The 22,468-nt window shown below is 39.1% G+C and overlaps 1 protein-coding gene across 5 annotated transcripts in view; it reads right to left on the reverse strand.

The window, feature by feature from the left end:
• Nucleotides 1-2: 2 nt before the first annotated feature.
• LANCL3 (LanC like family member 3) overlaps nucleotides 3-22,468 on the reverse strand; it is a 39,855-nt gene continuing 17,389 nt past the window's right edge. For 2 of the 5 annotated variants that reach the window (XM_083825833.1, XM_083825834.1), the window contains 4 exons: nucleotides 12,129-12,252; nucleotides 10,486-10,683; nucleotides 8,240-8,447; nucleotides 5,918-7,221 (listed from right to left, as the gene is read on the reverse strand). In XM_083825833.1, the coding sequence (XP_083681959.1) occupies nucleotides 7,062-7,221; nucleotides 8,240-8,447; nucleotides 10,486-10,683; nucleotides 12,129-12,252 (690 nt within the window). In that variant the 3' untranslated portion in view covers nucleotides 5,918-7,061. Of the gene's footprint in view, nucleotides 3,397-5,917; nucleotides 7,222-8,239; nucleotides 8,448-10,485; nucleotides 10,684-12,128; nucleotides 12,253-22,468 lie in introns of those variants that run through there. The other 3 variants (XM_083825836.1, XR_014580403.1, XM_083825835.1) reach the window with 3 other exon arrangements.

The following is a 22,468-nucleotide window of genomic DNA, read 5'->3' on the forward strand; positions in this document are numbered from 1 at the left end:
CATACTGTTCAAAGTTGGACTTTTATTTAAGGCAAAATATAGTCACAGCTTTAATATTAATATTATGGATATACACAGTTTGTTCTGCCACTATGAAGCTTAGTATTATCTCTGCTTTTAAAAAGCTATAAAATCTATTTTCTATCATAATCTACAATACAAAACTAATACAATAAACACATTCTGAAAGATCACAGTGTTTAAAACATTAGAAGAGCAGGGGTCCTGCTTTTAAACAATAAGGTGCATTTCTAAAGAATCAAATCACCTTGATTCTAAAGGGACTGTACCACAGTATGGCTGCGAATGGCTGTTACACTGAGACATGAATCTAGGGTGCAGCATGTACTCAAATCAACACTCTATGTTGGAATATATTGAATATTCAGGTGTTGCCAACACGAACTAGACGTGAAATTACACCCTTTATTGGTAATGCCATTTAGTTTCCTGTACTTCTAATTGGTATTGGCTTTCATGCATATTGCAGACATACTGAGTAAAAATGGGTGTAAAACTGCTATCAAATAGGGCCCTGCATATACAAGCACCTGTGCTTTCCTCGTACCATATGAACAAGTCTCACTAATCCTGTGGGACTCACTTTGAGAAAAGCCTGCAGGTTTGGGGCCCAGAATGATGCAATTCTGCCCCAGCTTCACACATGTGGAAGGCCCTAACCTCGCATGCCTGAAATCAAGTGGAGGTTCACCATTGAAATCAGTGGGTCGCATATCTGGTCCCAAAAATGAGAGCACAAAGCCGAAAGAGTAGCAGAATTAGACTGTTAGAAATATTTCTTCTCTTGTGTGGTCATGGTAATGAAGACAAAAACAGAGCCCAGTTTCAGGTCAGACAGCCTTTCTCTTCTGTATGAAGTAGGAATAAATATTTGAATAAGATTTGTTTTCTGTTCACTACAGGTTGTCATTAACTTCAGGACTTCTGATAGCATGTGTGAATCGTAGAATCACAGAATGGTTTGGGTTGGAAGGGACGTTAAGGATCATCTAACTCCAACCCCCCTGCCACAGGCAGGGACACCTCCCACCACACCAGGTTGCTCAAAGCCCCATCTAAGCTGGGTATGTATAGTCATGCAGTATTGTCGATGAATATCACTGCATTATAAAATATCTTTTATTCAAATATCATTTTACCACTAGTCAAAATAAGTTTTTAATGATTTTTTCTGCCATTTTAGTTGGTATTGCTGTGCTTGACCTAAATGCCTCCACCTTCTCTTTGGGTCATGCAATGAACAAAGCCAAGGGACCCTCCTTGTACATGTTAAACATAAATGCAGCTGTAAGTATTTTCAAACAGATTGCTGTTTATAGATTAACTTTTTTTTCCAGAGCGAGCGTGATGTAAAGTTTTAAATATACAGAGTACAGGACCAACAGTGACATCAATGACAGTATAAATATATCAGAAAATTTATTAGGTGAAAGACGGGTCAAAAAGTTTGTGCATGTTGGCTTTCTCCCTCTTTTTTTTTTTTTAACCGTATAAGCATTGATAATGTACATCACTTTTATTCCATTAAATGATAGGAGTAGGCAGTAGGTTCAGCTACAGGCAATTCCTTCTTAGGCAGATTTTTTTTTCAGCATATGATGACTTTGCTGTAATGACAATGAAGAGTTCAAGGCAGCTATAACCTGTTAAGTACAGCGCATACTGTACCACAGCGAACTGTGCTATTCTCTTGGAAAATGCCTATTCACATCCCTAAACTGCTGTATTGTTTTGTGGACCCTGAGCATTTTTGGGTTATGGCTTTGAAGTATGTTGTTCAGTAATGTGATTTTTGGTCATTTTCTTATTTATTTTTAATTTAGCTTTATGCCGCTTCCTACTTAATCCAGGACATCTCTATATAAACTCAGAGCAATCTGAAGTGTGCTGTTAGACAACAATTGCTCATCCGTGTAATTCTTCACAGGAAGATTACTCTTTAAAATCCACAGAGCAATTCTTACTCCTGATATACCAGTTTTCCTACAGATTAGAATATGCACTCATGTCGGTGAATATTCAATGTATGTAGGAAATTACTGCACCTGAGATTTATTTGGCAGACCTTTGAGATACACTCTGTCCATGGATCTTATAGGACAAAATTTCAAGACAAATAACAAGGTTATATTCTTAAAATGCATGCATATGTTAATATAGTTTGCTGTTTGCATAAAACATGCAATATCTTGGCAGTTGCTATAACTGTATATGCAGGTAATGCTTGACATACAAAAAACTGATTGCTCATGAAAGTTTCCATTTTCACACATTACACCTGTATGTTTCTGAATATATCAGATACCTACATTTATTTTTTTCCATGGGATTTTTTTTTAAGTCAATATTATCATATTCACTGTATGTCCATGTAATTATTATTAGAACACCAAAGTGGCATTACTTAATTTCACCGAGTGGCGATGAGGGTGACCACTTCACTTGCATTCATTTGTGCGTATTTCCTAGAACTATTTGAATGTGTATTTGGGGAGGTTTGGTTATTTCACTTATTTCTGATTAAGATACTAGAGAAGTGAATGTGTTCCCTAGAAAGTCTCCCCCTTTTGTTTTATTTAATGATGCATGTCATCGGTTACAGTTATTTTACAATATAACGATTTTTCCTTAGCAGTTGGGAAATGGCCAAGCCAGTGAGAAGAGACCACCTGGGAGTGTAAAAATAATGTAATGCAAATAAGTGGAACACTCCTCTTCGGAAAAATCAATTGATCTTATTTTCAAGAATAAAAGACCCAGGCTGCTTGTTTAGCCTTCCAAAGTTAAAAGTCTTTCCATAGACTGGGAAAGAAAGGCAGGGAAACTGAAGGAAACAACAGTGCAAACATAGCAGATATTGAAAGCAGTGGCACAAAACAAAAACATTATCATGCTGGGAAGTTGTAAATGGCAGGGAAAAAATAAGATATATTCATATTAGAACTGTACTGTTGCTGAAACGGATGGCATGTGGCTCTATGAATCCTAAAATCACTAAACCTTCACATCACAGATCTAGTTTCCCTCAAAATTATTCTATGACAGTAATTTATGGATGACCTACCAAAAGTCATGAATAGCATATAGCTCTTTAAACTGCTTTGTAATCTACAGCTTTACTCACAGACAGCACCACACAAACACAGGTACATCACAAATAAGCACCAATACCAGCACAATGCATCCCTTTTGCTTTAACTGCATAATCAGAAATACTATTATATCACTTAAATTCCTATTGCCTACACTTTAGAAACTTAACACAGTAGAGAGACTAATGTGCAAACGTGACTCGTAACTTGTGTTTTACACTTTTAAAAGAGGCTTCTCAAGTTTCTGGTATCACAGTCTTCTGTCACAGCACCATGGCACAATCTGTTCAGAAATACAATTTTTCAGTCTATTAGGCTTGGTTTTGGAGCAGGAGGAAGCAGCATCCAGCTGAGAATATCTAGCGAAGGACACGTAATTGATTTCCCCAAGCAGTACGAGAGGAACACAAAGGACCTTATTTTTTATCACACTAAAAAGTGCTGATGGCTCTACTCAGGTTGCTGTCCTGTCCATGCATTTAATGCAACAAATAAAGGTTGCAACAGCGTATATGTAAAATAGTAAAAGGGAAAAATAGCAATTAGAAGATTAAAAGTAGGAAAAAAATGGAAAACTGTGCCCATTTAATGAGTGGTATTTTCAGACGAGCCCTAGGGTATACTGACACTGTTCAGAAGCTGTGACTACAGCACATACCTTAGTCCAATTGGATCAGATAAGAAAAGCAACAAAGCTGTAAGAATGAGCTCAAACTGACACATCCAATGTGACAGATGAGTCACTGTATTCCAAGATTTTACACGATGTATCCTATGAGACTGGATGTTTATGTTACTATTATTTATATCTTAAGTTTCAGTAAACACACTTTGTGTGTTGCTCTTGGTGACCTCAGTGCTGAACTTGTGTAATTTGCAGAGAGATATGTGGGACCTAGATTTTGAAAACTGGGTGGTTGCATGGGTTTTCTCATTGCTGACCTTATCAAGTGAGTATTTTCTTTCTCATAGGATTAGTATCAAATGAAGCCAAACACATGGCTTCATATGTGGAGAAGGGTTGCAGACACAGAAGATTGTTTTGCTGGTGCTGCAGAAAACACCACAGAGCAGATCTGAACCTTCTCTGAACCTAAATCAGAAGAAATTAAATCTACAAAGAGACATGGGGTGGGGGTGGGGGGAGCACCAGAAAACTGGCACTGAATTCTTCAGATAGATTTTCTGCCATTTAGAAGAATTATATTAAAAGATAAATGACGGTTGGAAGTTAGGCATAATAAAATAGATTGATTTTATCTACTACTGTTATGGTAAATTTTAACATATATGTGGTGTATGTTACAATATCAGCATTCATGACCTGGTCAGGGTCTAAATTACTGTATTTTTTTATTGTGCTCTAGACTTACTGAGGTTTTGGCAAAGGTTTTCTCCTTCAAGCATCTCCTGACAAATAAATGAATAAATGGATGCAATTAAATGCTTTGGCATAATGAAAATTAAGAAGTAAGTGCTGGGGACAAAATCAAAAGGTCACGATTACTCTGCTGATCGGCGTAGATTCTGTTAAGGCTTAATTTTTGTTTGTTTGTTTGTTTTTTGACTGTGTAGTTATCCGAACACTAGGCTTTTTATTTTATCTATTTTTTTACGTTTGCATCTGTAAATAAAATAATTGGCAATAAATGTAGGATTGCAACAGCCTGTGCCAGATTGTGGCAGAACCCATTTCTCTATCTTATGATAAGATAGAATACAATTGCAATAGCCGTCTAAACACTCTGACACAAATGTTACTTACATATTTTAGCTGAGTGCCATGACCCTGCAATACAAATTGAGACCAACAAGTTGTTGATCATGGGGAAAAAGTGGATAGGCCAAGTGTTACCTTCCTTAATCTTTTGTGTAAAAAGTTTCCACTTATGAAATAGATTAGCCCTATGCATGACAGTAAGCAACTAGAGGAGAATCCCAATGGGCTCAGGATCTGCACTGCTGAAAATGGACTCTGCTCTGATTTAACCGGTGCTTTTAAACATGGCTGGGCAGAGCACATGGACTTTCCATTCACTTCTGGATTTAGCCTCACCTGTATACCTCCCTATGAAATACCTGTACACAAAAATGTACACATCTCACTGCTCACAGTGATGAAGTGACAGTAATGGCATCCTTAAAAGACCTTTTATCCCACAAATAAACCTGTAACAAATGTATATTGAATTTTAACATTCATCGAAAGATTCCCAAATACTTGCTAAGCAGATACAGAACTACATTGCTTTAGTCACCAGCGAAATATGGTTACTCCTATGTTTAAATAATTAATTAGAGCTGCACAGTGCATGACAAATAGCAGAAATCCTAATCCGCAGCTCATAATAATGCAAGTCATCAAGTTAAAATAAGAGTCGCACGAGGAGAAATAGGATTACAATATTAAAACATGGAAGGATTGCAAGACTTGGCTCCACGTTATAGCCTGACCAAGGCCCACTGAAATCAAATGGGAACTTTAATCCATTAGGCATAAAAAATAAAGAAATTGTAATCTCCTTCAGCTGGGAATGCAGGAAGAGAGACTGCAATGCTTGGCAGTGCACAGAGGTCATTTTTTTCACTCTAACTGCAATTTTTGATGTACTGGCCTTCCCGATCTGTCTGTAAAGGTAACTGCATTACATTATTCCCATATAAATAAAAATATTTAAATATAGGTATTGGTTTTATATTTTTTAGTACAAATTACGTATTTTCTTTAGTTTTTAATTATCATAATATATATATATAATACATATAAAACTGGATATAATTGCAACCTTAAGTGCTAGTGCAACTAGTGTTGAGGAAATCATTTATTTCTGTAGATAGAAATAATTGGGGCATATACATTATTTTGTTAACCAGGAGAAGAAGCAGTTTTGTTATCATTTTTTTCTTAAGCTGAGTATGCCATCAAGGGTTTGCATTCAGTTTGCAGGGTCTTTAATGAACAGTTCATAGGGAAAATAGTTCTTCCATTCTCTGAACTATGTATGTCTTTGTTCAGAAATGCTGCTATAGGTAATTAATTCTTAAAGGAAGCTTTTGCATCACTGAAAAATACCTATCTTGCAATGCTGTACTGTGAAGAAAGCACCTGTCTGCTGTGTCTTTGCCATTTACCTTTTTCATCCAAGTCTCCTCCAAGGCTCCATTCATCTTCCCTGTGAAAGGGAAGGTATTGATGAGTGACACTGTTACGGTAAATCAGTAAAGGAAACCAGCTCCATACTACAGACTGTGCTCTGAAAAGAATGGTCAAATTCAGTCCTGATTTACATACGTGAGACCCCACTCACTGAAATGAACCTGTGAAACTGCTGGCTGAATATGTAGCTATCTACATAACTATCATTATGTGCATATGATGATGAAAGAGCTCCAAGATACAGGTATTTCTAATACATGGTACTAGTACTAGTAAACGTGGTTTAGGTAGAAAATCCCAGATTTTGCCTTTGTGCAGTGCAGTGACATATCTACAACACCCTCCCCGTTAAGTGCATTGCTGCAGAAGACTTGCTTTTACAGGTCTGTTTTTAAAACATACTGGATGTATCACTTTCTTCCTTCTTTGCACGTCTCTGTAATTCTACCTTGCCTTTTCTGTTCTCCTGTGTAACCACCAAATTAAGTTTGATAATGCCCCTTTCTCTCTCACTTGAATAATTAGATTTTACTTCTTATTACAGATAAATATCTACCCCCGTCAGATTTAATCACTTCCCCCCTTTTTTACTGACCCATTTTTTTGGTCACATGCTTCCCTCCCAAAGCCCCAGAGTATTTACTCCTTCACCTGACTCCCAGCTACGTTAAGGCTAGCATTAGTGGTACCACTGGCTTGTTTTTTGTAAATAGCCTCTCCCAACACATAAGTGAAACTGCAGATGCCCTCTCCCGTTGCCACCGGGATGCGGCCCAGGAGAATGTTATTCTCTAGACAAAGACACTGAAGAGAGGAAACTCAGCTTGGTTGGGTTGCAGCAAGTCAGTCAGGAAACACACGGTTCCCGAGAAGCCTTCATACAGACTGTAGACACTTTCTAACGCCCGGGAACCAGCCTTAAATTCTTCTGTAAATAAGAACTCTGCAAACCTAAGAAACAGAAAAAAAAAAGAATGTATTATTATTTGGTGTCCCTGTATATCTACTTCCTTGTTGTTTGAAAGCATCTTTTTAATAACGTTCAACAATTAAAGAGTAAAAGGTTTATTATTTAACCTTATCTGCAATTTCTACACTATTTGATTTCCACTCTAAAGTCAGGTCCATTAGATTTAGAAGACCCAAGCCTTTGTGATCTCTACATGTGTTGTGCTTCGAGAGCTACACATTGTTCTGATTTCTATAATGCATATCATTAAGCAAATACTTTTTCATAACTTTTATATCGATTGTTATTTCAGCAAGACTCAAGCAATGTTTTGAATCAACAGAACAAATTATGTACAGCTGAAATAACTAAACAAACTTCCAAGAACATGGCTGAAAATAAGTCACGATAATTACCACACTACTTCCTCTCATTAAGGAAAACAATAACAGAATCAGAATACTATCATATTAAATGTATAGTAAATGACAGAAATATAAATCAAAGATAACTGCACCACTATGACAATTCTCAGTGGGCCGTGCTTTCCCGCATCAACCAAATTGGACTTGACTCCACCAGGTAAGCTGGGTAGGACAATGTCAAACTGGCTGAAGCTGGGCATTATAAATTAAAAAATTGCAAAATACACAGCGCAGCAGGTCCTGTACTTCTTTTCCACTTATAGTGGTTGGGGTAGCGTGAAATGCTCTGAAAACCAGAACAAATCGATACGATGAACAGCATCTCATTCTACCCAGCGGTTGGCCTTGTGAAGGCTGGTTTCTGACCTCAGGTCCGGCTGAGGCCTGGCCATGGGCAGTTCCTTCTTTTCCCTCTGCAGCGATCCCAGGCTGTGGGCAGGGAGGAAGCTGAGTGAACGCTGCTGCAGTCGGCCTGGCCTGCACCTGAGGCCCCAACGCTCCCAGAGGGCTGGAATTGCAGCCCCTAAGCAGCTTTATGTTCAGTAATTGAGGCTGTCTGGTGCTACCCTCAAACCAGACAGGTAGGAATGCTAACCTTTGTGCCCTGTAGATGTATTTTGAGTTTCCAGTGAGCCTATAGAGCAGCAGGAACACGTAAGCACTACCAGCCACTCCGTGGCATATGCCAGGTCCCTTCTTCAGCAGGCCTTTCTGCCAGGTTAGCTCTCCGCAGCGGATACAAGTGTCCAGATACTGAGGCTTCTTGGAAACCAGATAAGCTTTGGCAAACAGATACGCAATGCCTAGGAAAACAGCAATGAAAATAGTCTTGTCATAAGTAGTATACATAATAAAAAGAAAGATAATACATAAATACATAGTAGATTGACATGCAATACACCTGCAGTCTCATGCTCTACACACGTCAATGTTACATGTCTACATGTAGAGGGGAGAGTATCTGCTACACTAAAAAGCACAAGGCAAGACACACTTTTGCACTCTGTCAAAACACCGCTTTCAATCTTTTCAATGCTGTACTTAATTTAAGGTTTCCCTCTAATATTCCCAGTCCTTCAGCAATTTAAAACAGTAGCCACATTTCTGTCTTGAAAACAATAAACTCTTACCACTGCCTTCTACCATTTCAAATCCCCTTTCACCTCACCTGTTTACGCTGACAGAAACACAAGGATGGGCAGGACAGGGAATATAGTTTCTTGTATTGGCAACAGATACAGTTTTTCACTGAATGAGAGAAGAATCTTGTCTTCTCTTCAGCAGGGCACATGCTGCTTTAGTCTATCTATGAACAGTTATGAATACAAACTTCTGTAAAAAAATGCTATTCAGCTTATTTTTTGAGGGACTGGAATAAATGGATCATAATCTTCAACAGAGCATTGCACTGCTTAGTTCATGGTAACCTTAAAGGAATGCATATGACATTTAACCAAATCAAGCACCTAAGGGAATATTTTGAATAGCTCACTTGTGGTCTGAATATGAAGTAAATATAAATATGAATAAATAAATATAATATGAATATGAAAGTGAAGTAGCTAAAAAGTGTTCTTGTAAGCTACATGTGCTTTACTATCCATGAAAAGTGACGGGATACAGGATTTTCTGGGAAAGAACAATAGCAATTAATGAATTTAGATGTCTCTAAATGTTTTCTAAATTAACTTCTTTATGCCCTTTGGGATTTTGTCACCTTGGATGAGTCTCACTACATTTCCACTAATAGTTAAACCCACATCAAAGTCTCAAGATACTAAAACAAAGAGGGCGTCTTCCCCACAGATTTCATCACTAGGCCAGCCATACCACAGAAGTCACTTTTTTCCTCTTAAAAAAAACTGTTTTCATGTCACTTCACTAGAGTGCAAGAGCAAGAAGCTTGTTCCTTTAATCATACCAATAAAAACATAATGCCTCAGCAGAAAGCACATATGAGGGATATTAATTATGATGTACTTTTTGTAATTTAAATAGAAACCTTTAAAAGCAACGCCTCAATGCTCATGGCCATTCTTGAACAGAAGTCAGCTTCTCTGTAACCTAGGTTCATGTTACAAAACCAATAGGACTGGTCAGCAACAAAATTCTGCCTGGGGTTAAAAAAGCAATTTCAACATACAGCATTAATTGCCAAAATTGTTAGGGTATAAGACTTGATTCTGAACTGACAGACAACAGCCTTAACTCATGAACCCAAACAAAGTATTTACCTTCTCTCTTAAAAGCAGTTGTATATGTGTGAATTTCAGAAAAAAATGCCTCTTTCTAGTACAAACTCTCCATCACATGAAAATATTTTGACCAAATTTATGCATTATCCATGTAATATGCACAGGCTTAACCTTTGATTCTGATAAGGGGGGGGAAGTTCTGAATGCCTTCCCTGAACTCTCATATGTGTCTGTATCTTTGTTCTTTTGGATACAATTCTCTGTCCAGGCACATGTTGTCTTTGGTCTGAGCTGTACCATTCTTTGAGGCTTTGTCATGAAAGGAAGCAAGAGTGTAAAACACACAGGTCAGGCCTTTTCCTGCATGGCAATGCTTAGCATTACAACCAGATCCTCAGAACTTTTTCAGCTACGACCACATACATTTATAAACTAAAATAGGATGTATGCTTACCCTTCCAGCTGCTTGAGCAATAAATAAAACACTATTAACTGCAAGAAAAAAAATTAAATAGTTCACCTACATCTCATAAAATGTCAAAATCAGTGAAATTTAACCTGAGATTATCTTCTTCATGGAATCACCTAATGTGGAAAAACAATGTGATCAGCATCTGGCTATGCATAGCATTAATGGGAAAAGAACCTGGAGCTCCATGACACCAGTGGACAAGCTCATTCTCCCTCTCGATCGTCTCCCCCAGCTCAGGAGGCCAGTTGCTGTTCTGCTCTTGGTCCATGAGGAAATCGACACTCTGCCACACAAGCTCCTGATCTGCTGGCTGCAAGTACTCGTAGTAGGAGAGTAACATCTGAAGGATTGATGAAAGCCCATGTGCTGCACCTGCAAGGAACAGCAACAGTCAAAAGCAGAGGGTAGGTTTAGGTGCTACCTCCATCCCCCTGGATCTTTCCTTCACAAATGATTTCCTTGTCCAGCGCCATGGCTCTTTGGTCTTCTTTATGCATGTTACAACAGTGCTTTAAATGAAAGCATTTCAGGTGCATGACACTATGATTTGTTACTGCTTCTGTCTTTTCCAGTTCTCCAAGCTAAGGAAAAATACGCATGAATTTTGTCTGCTCTCTCTCTGGTATGACTGAAATTCTGTCCATGAAGTTAAACTGAACATTAACTGAAAACTGTTTCAAGATGTCATTTTTCTTGACACAATGCTGAATCTGAACCATTGCTCTGAAGTCTCTGTTGAACCCAAACTGAAACTGGGCCACAAAAGGCATTTCCAGTTACTGATTGAGAGTATTATCCAGCTAAAACCTGAAGTTCAGTGCAAGAACTGTCTGTACCTGCCAGGGTCGGTGGAGCAGTATTGCTCTGTGACATCTCTCTCTGCTCCCCTGCCAAAGAACTCACTAATATCTGCAAACAAATCTCATGTTTTCTGCACTATGGCACAGCGCCTTGAGGACCCCACTGGTGACCTGCTCAATAACTTTTCATCACTGCTTCAGAGGTGCTCCAACTGAGCTGCTCATGATGGGTGGGAGGTGACTATACGCTTGAGTTGTACTGCAATTTCTAGAAATGCTCTACATGTCCCTGCTTGGCAGCATCAGCTTACAAAGTACCTCCCCTGACACTTCTCTCCAGAATTCTTCTCCGCACAGGCAAGGGTACCAGCACCTCTACCTGCCTCCACCTGCCAAGGGCAAATGCACCAGGGCAGAAAGGAGGGAATGAAGCTGCTCTCTGCTGCTGCATAGGCACCTTTTGTACCCTCTAGTGCTAGAATCAGTCCTTCCCTCCAGCTCCTCAATCCCATACAGCAGATTTAGGAAGCTTGATACAAGCTGTGACACTAGGCTGAAGCTGCATTTGCTGCTGGGGTACAGGAGCTGGGGGTCGGGTGTGTTGGAGCCCTTCCTGAGCTTGAGGACAGCTGCAGGCACACACTTACTGTGCTATCTGTTTGAATATCTGCTGCTACATGTTTTTTCCAACTAGAGCTGATTGTGCCCTGTTAAAACAGTTAATGTACCCACAGAGAAATAATCTCAATCACAGCTAGACCCAAACTGGAACCAGACTGAAAAGGATAAAGGTTCAATTATCCTATTTTAGAATAATGAAAATTAAACACTTTTTTTCACACACCCAGGAATAAGTGTTTCACAGCTAGAAACACTGCTTTTAGGAAAGGAAAAGGTCCCAGCTCAGTCAGGAGAAATCCCACACTGTATATTTTATATATTTTATTTCCGAATCATCTACTGGCTCAGCATCTACACACTGCATTACTTTTGAAGTATTTGGTGTGTTTTACTCACCAAGATACTCTGTTCCATAGTAGGAATACATGAGTGGGAATGGTTTCCTCTTCTTCACTGCATACTGCTTTCCTGATTCCAATATGGCCAGGCAAATCGATTTTATTTGCGCTGGGGTCAGCACCTAACCAGACACATCAAAAACAAACAAACAAACAAATCTATTATAATAATTTTGTATTTTAGACATTTTTCAGGACTCTGCTGTTTTCCTGGTGCACAAGACAAAGTACTGCCTTTAATCTTATGAACATGCTATAATATAAATTTCTTTTAAGAGCTCCTTACTTAATACAGTAAATGTACATAATGTTTCTCAAAAACAGAGTTTGATCCCATCTCAGGAAAGTGAATGTCAAATCTTGGGTGCACAGAGGTGAAAAGAGGCCCATGAAGAGCCTTGCTTTCCCAGAGATACTTGAACCTGATGAAAGCAGACAGCAAGCGCCAGGCAAGCTGCAGAACAACAGCTGTGAGACTGGAGGAAGAGACAAGATGAGAAGACAAAAGAAAACGTACCTAGAGAAGAAGTAAACGTTACAGGCTTTATTGGGACATACTGAGCAAGGCAGATTTTCCTTCAAACAAGATAAAAATAAAAAAAAGAGTAAGCAAGGAAGAGGGTATTAGACATTATTAAAAAAGCAACACTACCTATGTGGGTTCAGAAACATCTTACTAAAGAATTACACCTTCTAACTTCACAGAAATGCTAACAAAAATGAAGTGCAAGAGATTCCTATAAAGGGAGGCTAGCTATGCTTACAGGACTTTGTCATCAGGAACAAGTCAATGCTGCCTTTGTTTTAATGGAGTGCTAGGAACTGACTAACGCCTCACTCTTAGATGTGTTGAAACTAAACAGGATTGACAAATCTTATGTTCCACCAGACGTGAACTTTTTCAAGTTGCCGACCTGAAGTATTCAGCGAGGAATCTGTTTTACATCTTTTAACTGCAGCTCTAATGATAGGTATTTCACTACAATCATTTGCAAGTTCCTCTATGTCAGCCACTTGTGCACATTATTGACCAGTACCTAGGTCACTGAAATAATTCAGCTCAGCTCAGCAGCGTTTTGGCTTTAGGGTGCCTGTATGGCACCTGTGTTTTGCAAAAATACACTTCAGCGTATGAATAGTGAACTGGTAAAGAAAGGGAGAAAAAGCAAAGTGAGACAGATAAAAGAAAAAGGCTGTAGGATAGCCTTGACAAGATAGATAAAAATCCTAAAACTAACTGGAATAACAAGATAATGTCATTAAAATGTTTCTGTACACATTTGCTCTTGTAATTTGTATTATCAAAGGTCTTACAATTACTTAAATTAAAAAAAATAACATTTGCAGTAATTTTGGAGGTGTTATAAACTATACACTTTGGCAAGTAAAATATGCTACAGATAGTTAATGTCACTTAGAACTTGACTGAAAAATCTTGTTTGTCCATCTTACTTTACTCCCTGACAACAAGGCCTTTTATTACTGCTACTCCAATGAATTTGTACAACCTGGAGAACAACCCAGTTCTGCTCTTGATTAGTGTTCTTTAATGTTACTGCAGCAGAAGTAAATAAGCTCTTAACATCTGGAGACTTCACTCATTTCCAGTCAGTTTAAGATTAATTGTTTCAGCTTCACTGAATTTAATAACGGCTTAAATCCTAAGCAAATGAGAAGATCACAGACATAGAGAGACACGCTGCACTCTCTCCAGAGTTCTGATTTATGGTCTTGTAGCTTGGAACCTAATTCTCCAAATCCTATACTTTGTACAGGATCAGTAACATAACCCTTGAAAAATAAAAGTAAAGGTTAAGATCTCCTCTTTGTAATGCTGGAAGGCAAACGGATGCTGATTAGAAAACTGAAGATCAGTTCATTTTCTATAAGCAATGGTTCCTTTACTTAATAAATGAACTGGATTTCAATGTAAACCATGTTTTGATCAACTTATTTTCATGTTCAGCACATTTAATTTTTAAATCGAATTAATGACAATTTCAAAATGCTGATTGTGTTTTTTAAATGGATTTCAATTTCTACCCAAATCCAGCCTTACACGACACTGTGTAAAGAAGTATAGGCTAGTAATATGCGTATTGTTCATCATTTTTTAATGTAAATTAAGTGTAAGAAGCAGAATGCTTAAGCACTAAGTGTATGAACAGTATACCCTTTTGACTGGCTTAATGCAATTATGTCAGCTAACAAATACCACTTTTTTTTTTTCTCCAGAATGGAAAAAAAGCCCCCATGAAAAGCCAGATGAAAACTTAATACTTAAAATCATGATTAGAATGGATGTTAGAAATCAACCCATCCTGAGGCACACCCATGGTACTGAAGAGAAAATGGAGAAGAAAATGACCTGTATATCTTGAAAGCAACCTTCTCTCTTTGGCCACTCAGAGTGGCCTGTAAGCATGAGGCAGGTGGGAGATGTGTACTAACAGCTAAATAAGAAGAATTTTGTGCTGACTCCAAACACTTCTAGCCAAGCACCTCAATCCACATGTCCGAATAAGGCTGCTGGTTTTCAAAACACTTAAATATGAGACATTTGTATTTGCTCCTTTTTCTAGAAAATGGTTCACTGAGATGAGAGACTCTCATCATAATTATTAGTGGCCTTCCAAAGGTTTAATGATCTGATACCACACTTAAGATCCCCATTGGCATGCTACATTTTATTTCAGCCAAATCTGTATTAAAAGCTCCTCAAGAGATCTTTCATGTTGCCAAGAAATAAAAACTATGGGCAGTCTCTGTATGCTCCATCTCAGCATCTTTAAAAAGTAGCAAAAAACGTATCACCAAAACAGCAACCATAGAATACGCTAATCATAACCACAGCCGGTTTAACTGTGATGCCATGAAGTTCATTTTCACTTCAGCGTAGTCACAATGCCAACTTGCCCCTGGGAATTACTGAAGCAGTATGTTTAATTAGAGACAGCAAAGAAATAGACTGATCGTCCCAAGGTCTTTAAAGGATAAGTTGCATATTGGTATCATGTCCTCTGGTGAAACCTGTACAGTGCTTTAATGAAGAATAAAGCCAGTATGAGGATCTGCTGCCCAGAAAACAAACAAACAAACAAACAAAACCCCATACACATATCAAGCTATCTCAAGCTACATTTTCATAAACTTTGATGTCATTTAATATGCGCTTGCTACAGAGTAGGTAAAATTATTCTTTATGTCAGTACTCAGCCAAAAGACTACTAATATTAAGAGATATATTGCTGGTTGTTTAATATTTCAGCGCTTTTTGTATTTTTAAAGACATCACAACCTGTCCTGTCACATCAGAAGTGCTCATTTCAGTTTCCTCACTGGATTGTAATTTGAAATATATTTCCATACGTATTCTACATTTCTTCTGCAATTTCCATATCAATGGGTTGGGGGAGTTCTTTATTTTCTGTTTTACATCATTGCACGGCAATGCTATGTGCTGTTAAAAAACCTGCTCCATTCGCACTGGTGACAGTTGCATTCCCACATACTTCTTACTTTAAGCACAACAGTTAAGCAGTACTATGACACTTAGTATTCACACTATATTGTCAATGCCTTGGAGCCCTACTTACAGCCAGGAATGCTGCTGTGATTGCTTCTAGTCTCTCTGCTTTTCTCTTGTGTCACTCCAGACAATATGCCTTCTTCTATTAAGGCGTTCCACAAATATGTGAATTACTTAAGCTAGGTGCTTTATTCGGTAAATCCTTGTTACAAGTCAGCAAGGAAGGGCTACGTCTAGATCAATCACAGAACATCAAGCTTTTTTGTTGTTAGAGGTCTTTCTCAACTCGAGATTGTTTAGTTGGAAGTAAATAATTTCACAACTCCATTTAAAGTACTAAGAGAGATTTACTAATAGATTGATTATGACAGTGCTAGGCCTTACGAATGTGCTTCAAAAACTGCAGACAGAAATCTTCACCTTGGGGATTAGGCAGAAAGAAGCAGCAGAACTAGCTTTTCATTGCTGCTGATTATAACAACATTTTCAGCGCCTCATCATTCTTCTGAATGCTTGGTACAAACCCCTTGGCTCATGAGTTGCCCTTTGAAAAAACTATTGCATACAACTGCATATGGTATTGAATATATCTGATGGCTGTAAACTTTAAATTCTTGGATCTCTATTTATTTTCTTTAAGCTCTTTCTTGTATGTATGTCATAGAAGGCATTACTGAACGCTAAGCATCATTATGTGCTTATAGATGCATCGGTACTTTGAGGAGGTAACTTGTACCCTTACACTGTTGTGGAAAAAGCCTTATTCAAAGAATCACAGAATGGTTTGGGTTGGAAGGGGCCTTAAAGATCACCTAATTCCCCCCTGCCCCTCCCAAATGGGCAGGGAAACCTTCCACTAGATTCTTCTATGTATGTAATATTTTTTGAGCTTGTACATAGCCCATCAGACCTCTGTCACACTTCTAAAAAAACATGTACCTGAATTTGATCACATGCTTCTTCTGATGCCATAAAAAGTGTCAAAAATAAGCTGAAAGAATTGGGTCAGCCTAAAAACCTAACAGGAGCTTTGCCACTAGTCTCATATTTTGGAAGCCCAGCAGAGGGAGCTTGTGAATTACTTATGACACTGAAAAATGCTGTCCAAAGATACATTTCTTTTCAGCTGACTCAAGCAGAAAGGTGCTGGAGCCATCCTGGTAGTTCAATGACACCTTACTGCACTGCGTGATGTCTAAGTTCACTTCCTGAGCTTGATCTTTTTCTCCCAAAGACAGGGCTTGGGATTGTTCAGGGACCTTTCCACGCAGTGTCACAGGCAATTTTTTCTTTCAGATGATGTTAACACCTGAAGCCATGAAAGAGTAGTGGGCACAAAGACACAGGGGGCTGCCTCTCCGTAGTGTTATTCCAGTTTGACTGATGTGGGGAACCCAGCTCCAGCTCTACAGCTGTCTGCATTCCCTACAAACAGTGTCAAGTACACTAAAAAACAAAACATTTTTTTAAAAAGTCTCCTGAAAACATTTTTTTTTTTGATGAATGAGATTAGTTCCTGATGTGCTAATGATACTGTTGCTAATGCAGCACATTTCATCCTGTAATATCATCGAAAGTACTTTCTAGAGAGCATACTTTCCCAAATTTCTCATGTTAACACAACTACAGGACAGTACGTGTAGACTCAGCACAACTACTAATACGATGCCAGTGCAATCTTGAGTTAAACAGACTTCCCTACAGATCCCATTGCTGCTTATTTTTAACACGTCAATTTTCAGTTCTTTGAGTCCTGTTCTTTTCCTCAGCAGCACGGAAACAGCAATGTCAGTCCTATCCTGTTTCGTGGGTCACTAAATCATGACTTCAACAGAAACAGAAGAGTGCGTTTACTCCTGATGAATTATATTATTGGCAAAGAAGACAACACAGCACTTTTATTATTGCTAACAATGTAGACAAATTTCCACAGGTCTCACTTGTCAGGACTGTATAGCAATAAAACTATTAAATTTTGCAATTCAACCTCTCCTTTAGAAAAGGAAAAATTCAGACATGGCTGCAAATGAAGTGTTGCAAAACACGGTGAAGCACTGCTGTTATTGTGGCTAGCAGGCTGCCTGGGAGCAGCTGGTGCTGCTACAGAGCTGGCCAAAGGCAATGAGCATCGTTACTCATTGTGTCTCAAGGTGAACACCAGAAAGACTCCAGTTAAAACAGCAGCCGGCCTTTCCTCAAGCTCTCCCTATCCTGGGTCAATGAAAAGAGGGAAAGTGTCGATTTCTCTGGTTATGCTCTGTTCCTCTTCCCTATCTCCCCCTCAAGTCATGACAGACCCCAACATCTCTCACTCAAATGCACTGGCAGCTGGCTGGATACAGCTCGCTACTCCTAACACAGCAACTCTCCTAGATCCTGGGAAGGAAACGGAAGGTTCCCGTCTCCCTCTTTACTTGAAGGCACCAGGGAAGCACAGCACCCAGCTCTCTGTTGCTGGAGAAGTGAAGCAGGAAGGATGCCACGAAGCAGCTTGCTAAGAGTAGTTCAGATACACAACTGAGCAGGTATCAGCCTGTCTACTGAGAGGTTAGGCACCACATCCAATGCATGTCCTGACCTACCTAGTGGAGGGTTAGAGTTACCAGAGAGCACACAGACAGCAACTTCATTTTAAGCACCTGTCCCTGGAATTGCACCGGAATTTCAGAGCATGAATTAAAGAGAATGTTTAAACCGGTACAAACGTAAGACATGCAAATTAACTGAGAAACAATCTTAGCTTAGATGCTTGCTTCTACATTATAGAATTCTGCCCAAACTTTTTGCAACATACAGGTAAAATTGTGCTGTGTTTAGCCTCAGTCAGAAAGCACATCCGTACATGAGTCCTGTAGTTAACATATGCCAGAACTACAGCACCAAGCTGTCATATCCTGACGGGGGATCTAAGCTGCGCTCAAGGTAAGCGTTCCTGACAGTTATGCATTATGAGTATAAACATCTTCCAAGCTGGGCGCCTTGCACTCAGGTTTGAGGAACAAGCTGCCCAGTGTGTTGTAGCTGTGCTGCCCCAGGATCCGTTCCCATTTTTAACACGGCTAAGCAAGGAACATCTGCTCTACCCATGTATTTTGGATCAGCTTACTTCCCCTTAGCAGTGGGTCTGCCGGTTCATTGGAAGTCAACCCGTGCCTTCATCTGTTCCACAGGTACTTTGTGTAGTAGCAGAGCTGTCCTGGTGCTTGAGTTGGCTGCTGCATGTAACCTGTGCCGAGACACAAGAACGCTGCCTGCGCTTCCAGCTCCAGAGCAGCAGGAGACAGGATTCATGAAACAGCCTTTCCAAAAGATTAGAGCTTTGTAACACGGATGAGAGAGCCTCCCCAGACACCGCAGTAACCTTGGCAGTGCCTCTTGTCTGCGCTCAGAAACGATGTAAGTCCAGTTTAATCCGGTGCTCCCATTTGCTGCAGCAACTTAGGCAGACCTCTCATTGGAAAATAATTTGTTAGTGTTGGCACGTCTGCATGTCAATATGAGATGGACAGAATGTCATCTCAACACACTCAGAAAAGGCTACTAGTTTTCACCGGGAAGGTGACCTAAGCTTAGACCTCTACACAACAGAAACCAAAGAAAGTTGACAGGCCATATTTTAAGTTTTCCTGAAGGTCTCCAGAAAGAGCAGAAGGCTTCCATTCCTTCCTTCCTTTCTCTGGAAAGGAGAGCACTTGGCATCTTACAGGTAACTGATCTGATAAAATGTAAAGTGTTTATTTCTGAGGAATATAAATGTGCAAAGAGAAATGTTCATGCTAGGACCTCCTGCAATTATGCATTGGACCGCTGACAAGTACACGAAGACATAGTTAATTTTGAAGATGCCACTAAATCTAGAAGTTAAATCAGGCACTGGAAAACATTTTGCAAGGGGAAAGAGGAAACGACATTTCCAGCTCACCACCAAAATTTAAACTGCTATAAATTTAATGGGGAAATCTAGTTTTCTATGGGAAAATAGTAAGTTATGTGTAAAGTTCCTTCAAACTGATATTTGGTTAAGAAAAACAAAGAGACCACAGCATTTTGTATCACTTCCTACACCTGATTCAACTCAGCTTTACTACTGTAGTGTCCTGTCCCATGGAGGCTATGCGCTCTGTGGCTGGCGTGCTCCAGTACTCTTCATCTCTGATGGGAAGGGCCAGCTGGGTGCTACACTGCAAAAGCTGCCATAAAACTGAGACTGGTTGGCATAACTCGTCCTGGGAGAGAGAGAAAAGGGGTAAAGAGAGAGGCAGAGAGAGAAAAGAGTGAAAAAGCTCTGCAGTCCATAGCCTGTGTTAACTAGCTGTTCCTGAAGAGGGTGCTCTACACACAAATTCAGTGCGGTATTGGCCCACGGTCAGAAGCTTGCATATAGCATATTTAAAGGGTTTAATGTTTTTCTACTGCACCCTTCACCAAAGTATCTCCGTGGCCAAGTTACTGTATAAAACCTGTATGGTCGCACAACCACATACCTATTTCCAGGTTATCATAACCATTATTTTCATGCTGCAATTGTATACGTCATTAAAGCTTCACCAGTTTAAACAGCAGTGATTTCATTGCTCATGTGAGATTGCTGGAAAGAGGAATGAAAAAAAAATTACACTGGAGAAAAAACTGTAATGAAATAAATAAAAACTACAGGATGGGGACAGAGAAAGATTGATAGTTCCTTGACAATCTTTCTAAAGCTGTTCATAGTTCAATTCATCACAGGCAATACGGTCATCTTAATCACCCAGGGTAATGGAAAAGGAAAAGAGGCTTTTCAGTCTCTTTTTTTTCCTTTTTTTTTTTCATTTTGTCAAAGTCATTTCACCTATTAGATCATTCACGTTGCTTTTAATATTAAAGTCCCCATGGACCTGAATAGGTCTTGACTTGGAGGGCGTTACTCTTGGCAAGAAATGCTGGAGGTTTTTCCAGTTCACCTATTATCTAACATAGTCTGAAAAATGGAGTAATTTCATGACCCTGGGAATGGAGTCCAATAATTCAATTAGCAACCAGGTCAATACACTAGACTTTCTATGCCATATAATTAATCTTCTAAACTATTGTTGTTCCATGTCTTACTAATAAAACCACCGGGCAGGCTCACAGTTTAGTGAGAACAACAATAATTTTGCCTGAGGCAGCCTTTAAAGACTGAGACTAAAGGAATACGGCTTACTTGACAGAGTAAAATGCTGACCTTGCTGGCAGAAGGTGAATAGAGAAACCCAACAGATAGAGCTGAGCAAACACCTAGCGCTTCAAGGATTTGATCCTGCTCTCCTTTTCGGCAGTTTGGAGGGAAGTTACTAGGCAGATGCTTTCTTGTTCACTGTTCTACACCAATGTAGAGTGCGTGACTTATATGCAATAAAAAATAGTTATCTTTTCAACACTTTTTCAATTCAAGGCTGTGTACCATCTATGCCTCTATTGACTAAAGCCGCATGTACGAACAGCAGCTCTTGCTGGAACTCCTGGAAAAGCTTTACTTTGTGTCAAATATACTCAAGGAGATTGTTTCCTGTGACAGGCAGGACACTGTATCTTCTCCCTTACCTAAATGAAAGAAGGTGAAGAACTTCTGCTTAGGCATGAGTCACCACCCCACTGGAGCTAGAATTCCAAGAAATGGTTTGCATTTCTGTTGAGACAGAGACTTACACGCTTGCTGTAAAGCTACTGCAAATACTTTGTTTAAGGAACTAAAAACCTAGCAGTAAAATGAAAGATTGCAGCTTCTATACCCAGCATCAAAATAAATACGTATACTGGACATTACACCTATCTGATCTCATTCAATATTCAGTTCAGCAACAGGAATTTATTTGCCATTTGAACTGTTACGTTAGGTCTTGGTTTGCAGATGCAGCTATGATTGTAGTGCACAGGTCAAATTTCCACTGTTTTCCAGGGGGAATTTTTTTCTGTAGGACTATAAGATTGGGTCTGGAGTATACATGTCAAAAACATTTTATCACTTTTCAACTAATCAAATATTACAAGTAAGCATCTGCACATCCAGTTATTTATGAAGCATGCTGCTGGATATTACAAATTACTTGTTCCTCCTTTTTTCTTTTTTGTCTTCCTCAGTGTTTTGTTTAGCTTTGTTTACATGGTTGCAACTCACAAAAAATGCTGGGTACATTTGAAACATGGGAAGATGGAGACTTCATACTATAAATTATTATGCAGCCTAATGTTTTTTTCTCTTTATGTTCAAGGCACTGAATTCCTCACCTTTCATCTTCATATAGTCTTCTTACCTTCCCCAGGGAACAATTCCTCATCTACCTCCAATGCCTTTAGGCTTGCTTTCCAAATGTTTGGATCCCCTCCTTCTATACAAGTGAACATACTTCATGCACAGGCTTAGTGAACGGAAAAAGAAACAGATAGGCCTCCTCAACTTCTCATGGTAATTTCAACTTCATGGTAATTTCATGTAATTTCATGGTAACCCATGGTAATTTCAACTTCTTCTCCCCCCCAAAAAAAAAATCAAGGGAGAGGCTAGTAGCTTAGACAACAGAACTACTAAAGCAGAGCACTGCATTTCATACTCTTCTGCCCCAACCAAAACACTAATTATTTTGCTCCCGACTCACAACCAATAGCGCTCTTTGCTAATGAATTCTGCTACAGACGGTAGCATTTGGCAAACTACCCATAGAAGAAGACTTTATGGCTTGTTACTGTGCTAAATTTACAGAGGTGATCTACAGAAGCCCAAGAGAGCACAATAATATTATTTTTTTCATCTGTTTCAAATTAAGGTTCAAGAAAGAGAACACGGTTGC

This window comes from Anser anser (genome assembly GCF_964211835.1).
Source record: "Anser anser genome assembly, chromosome: 1".
NCBI lineage: Eukaryota > Metazoa > Chordata > Aves > Anseriformes > Anatidae > Anser > Anser anser.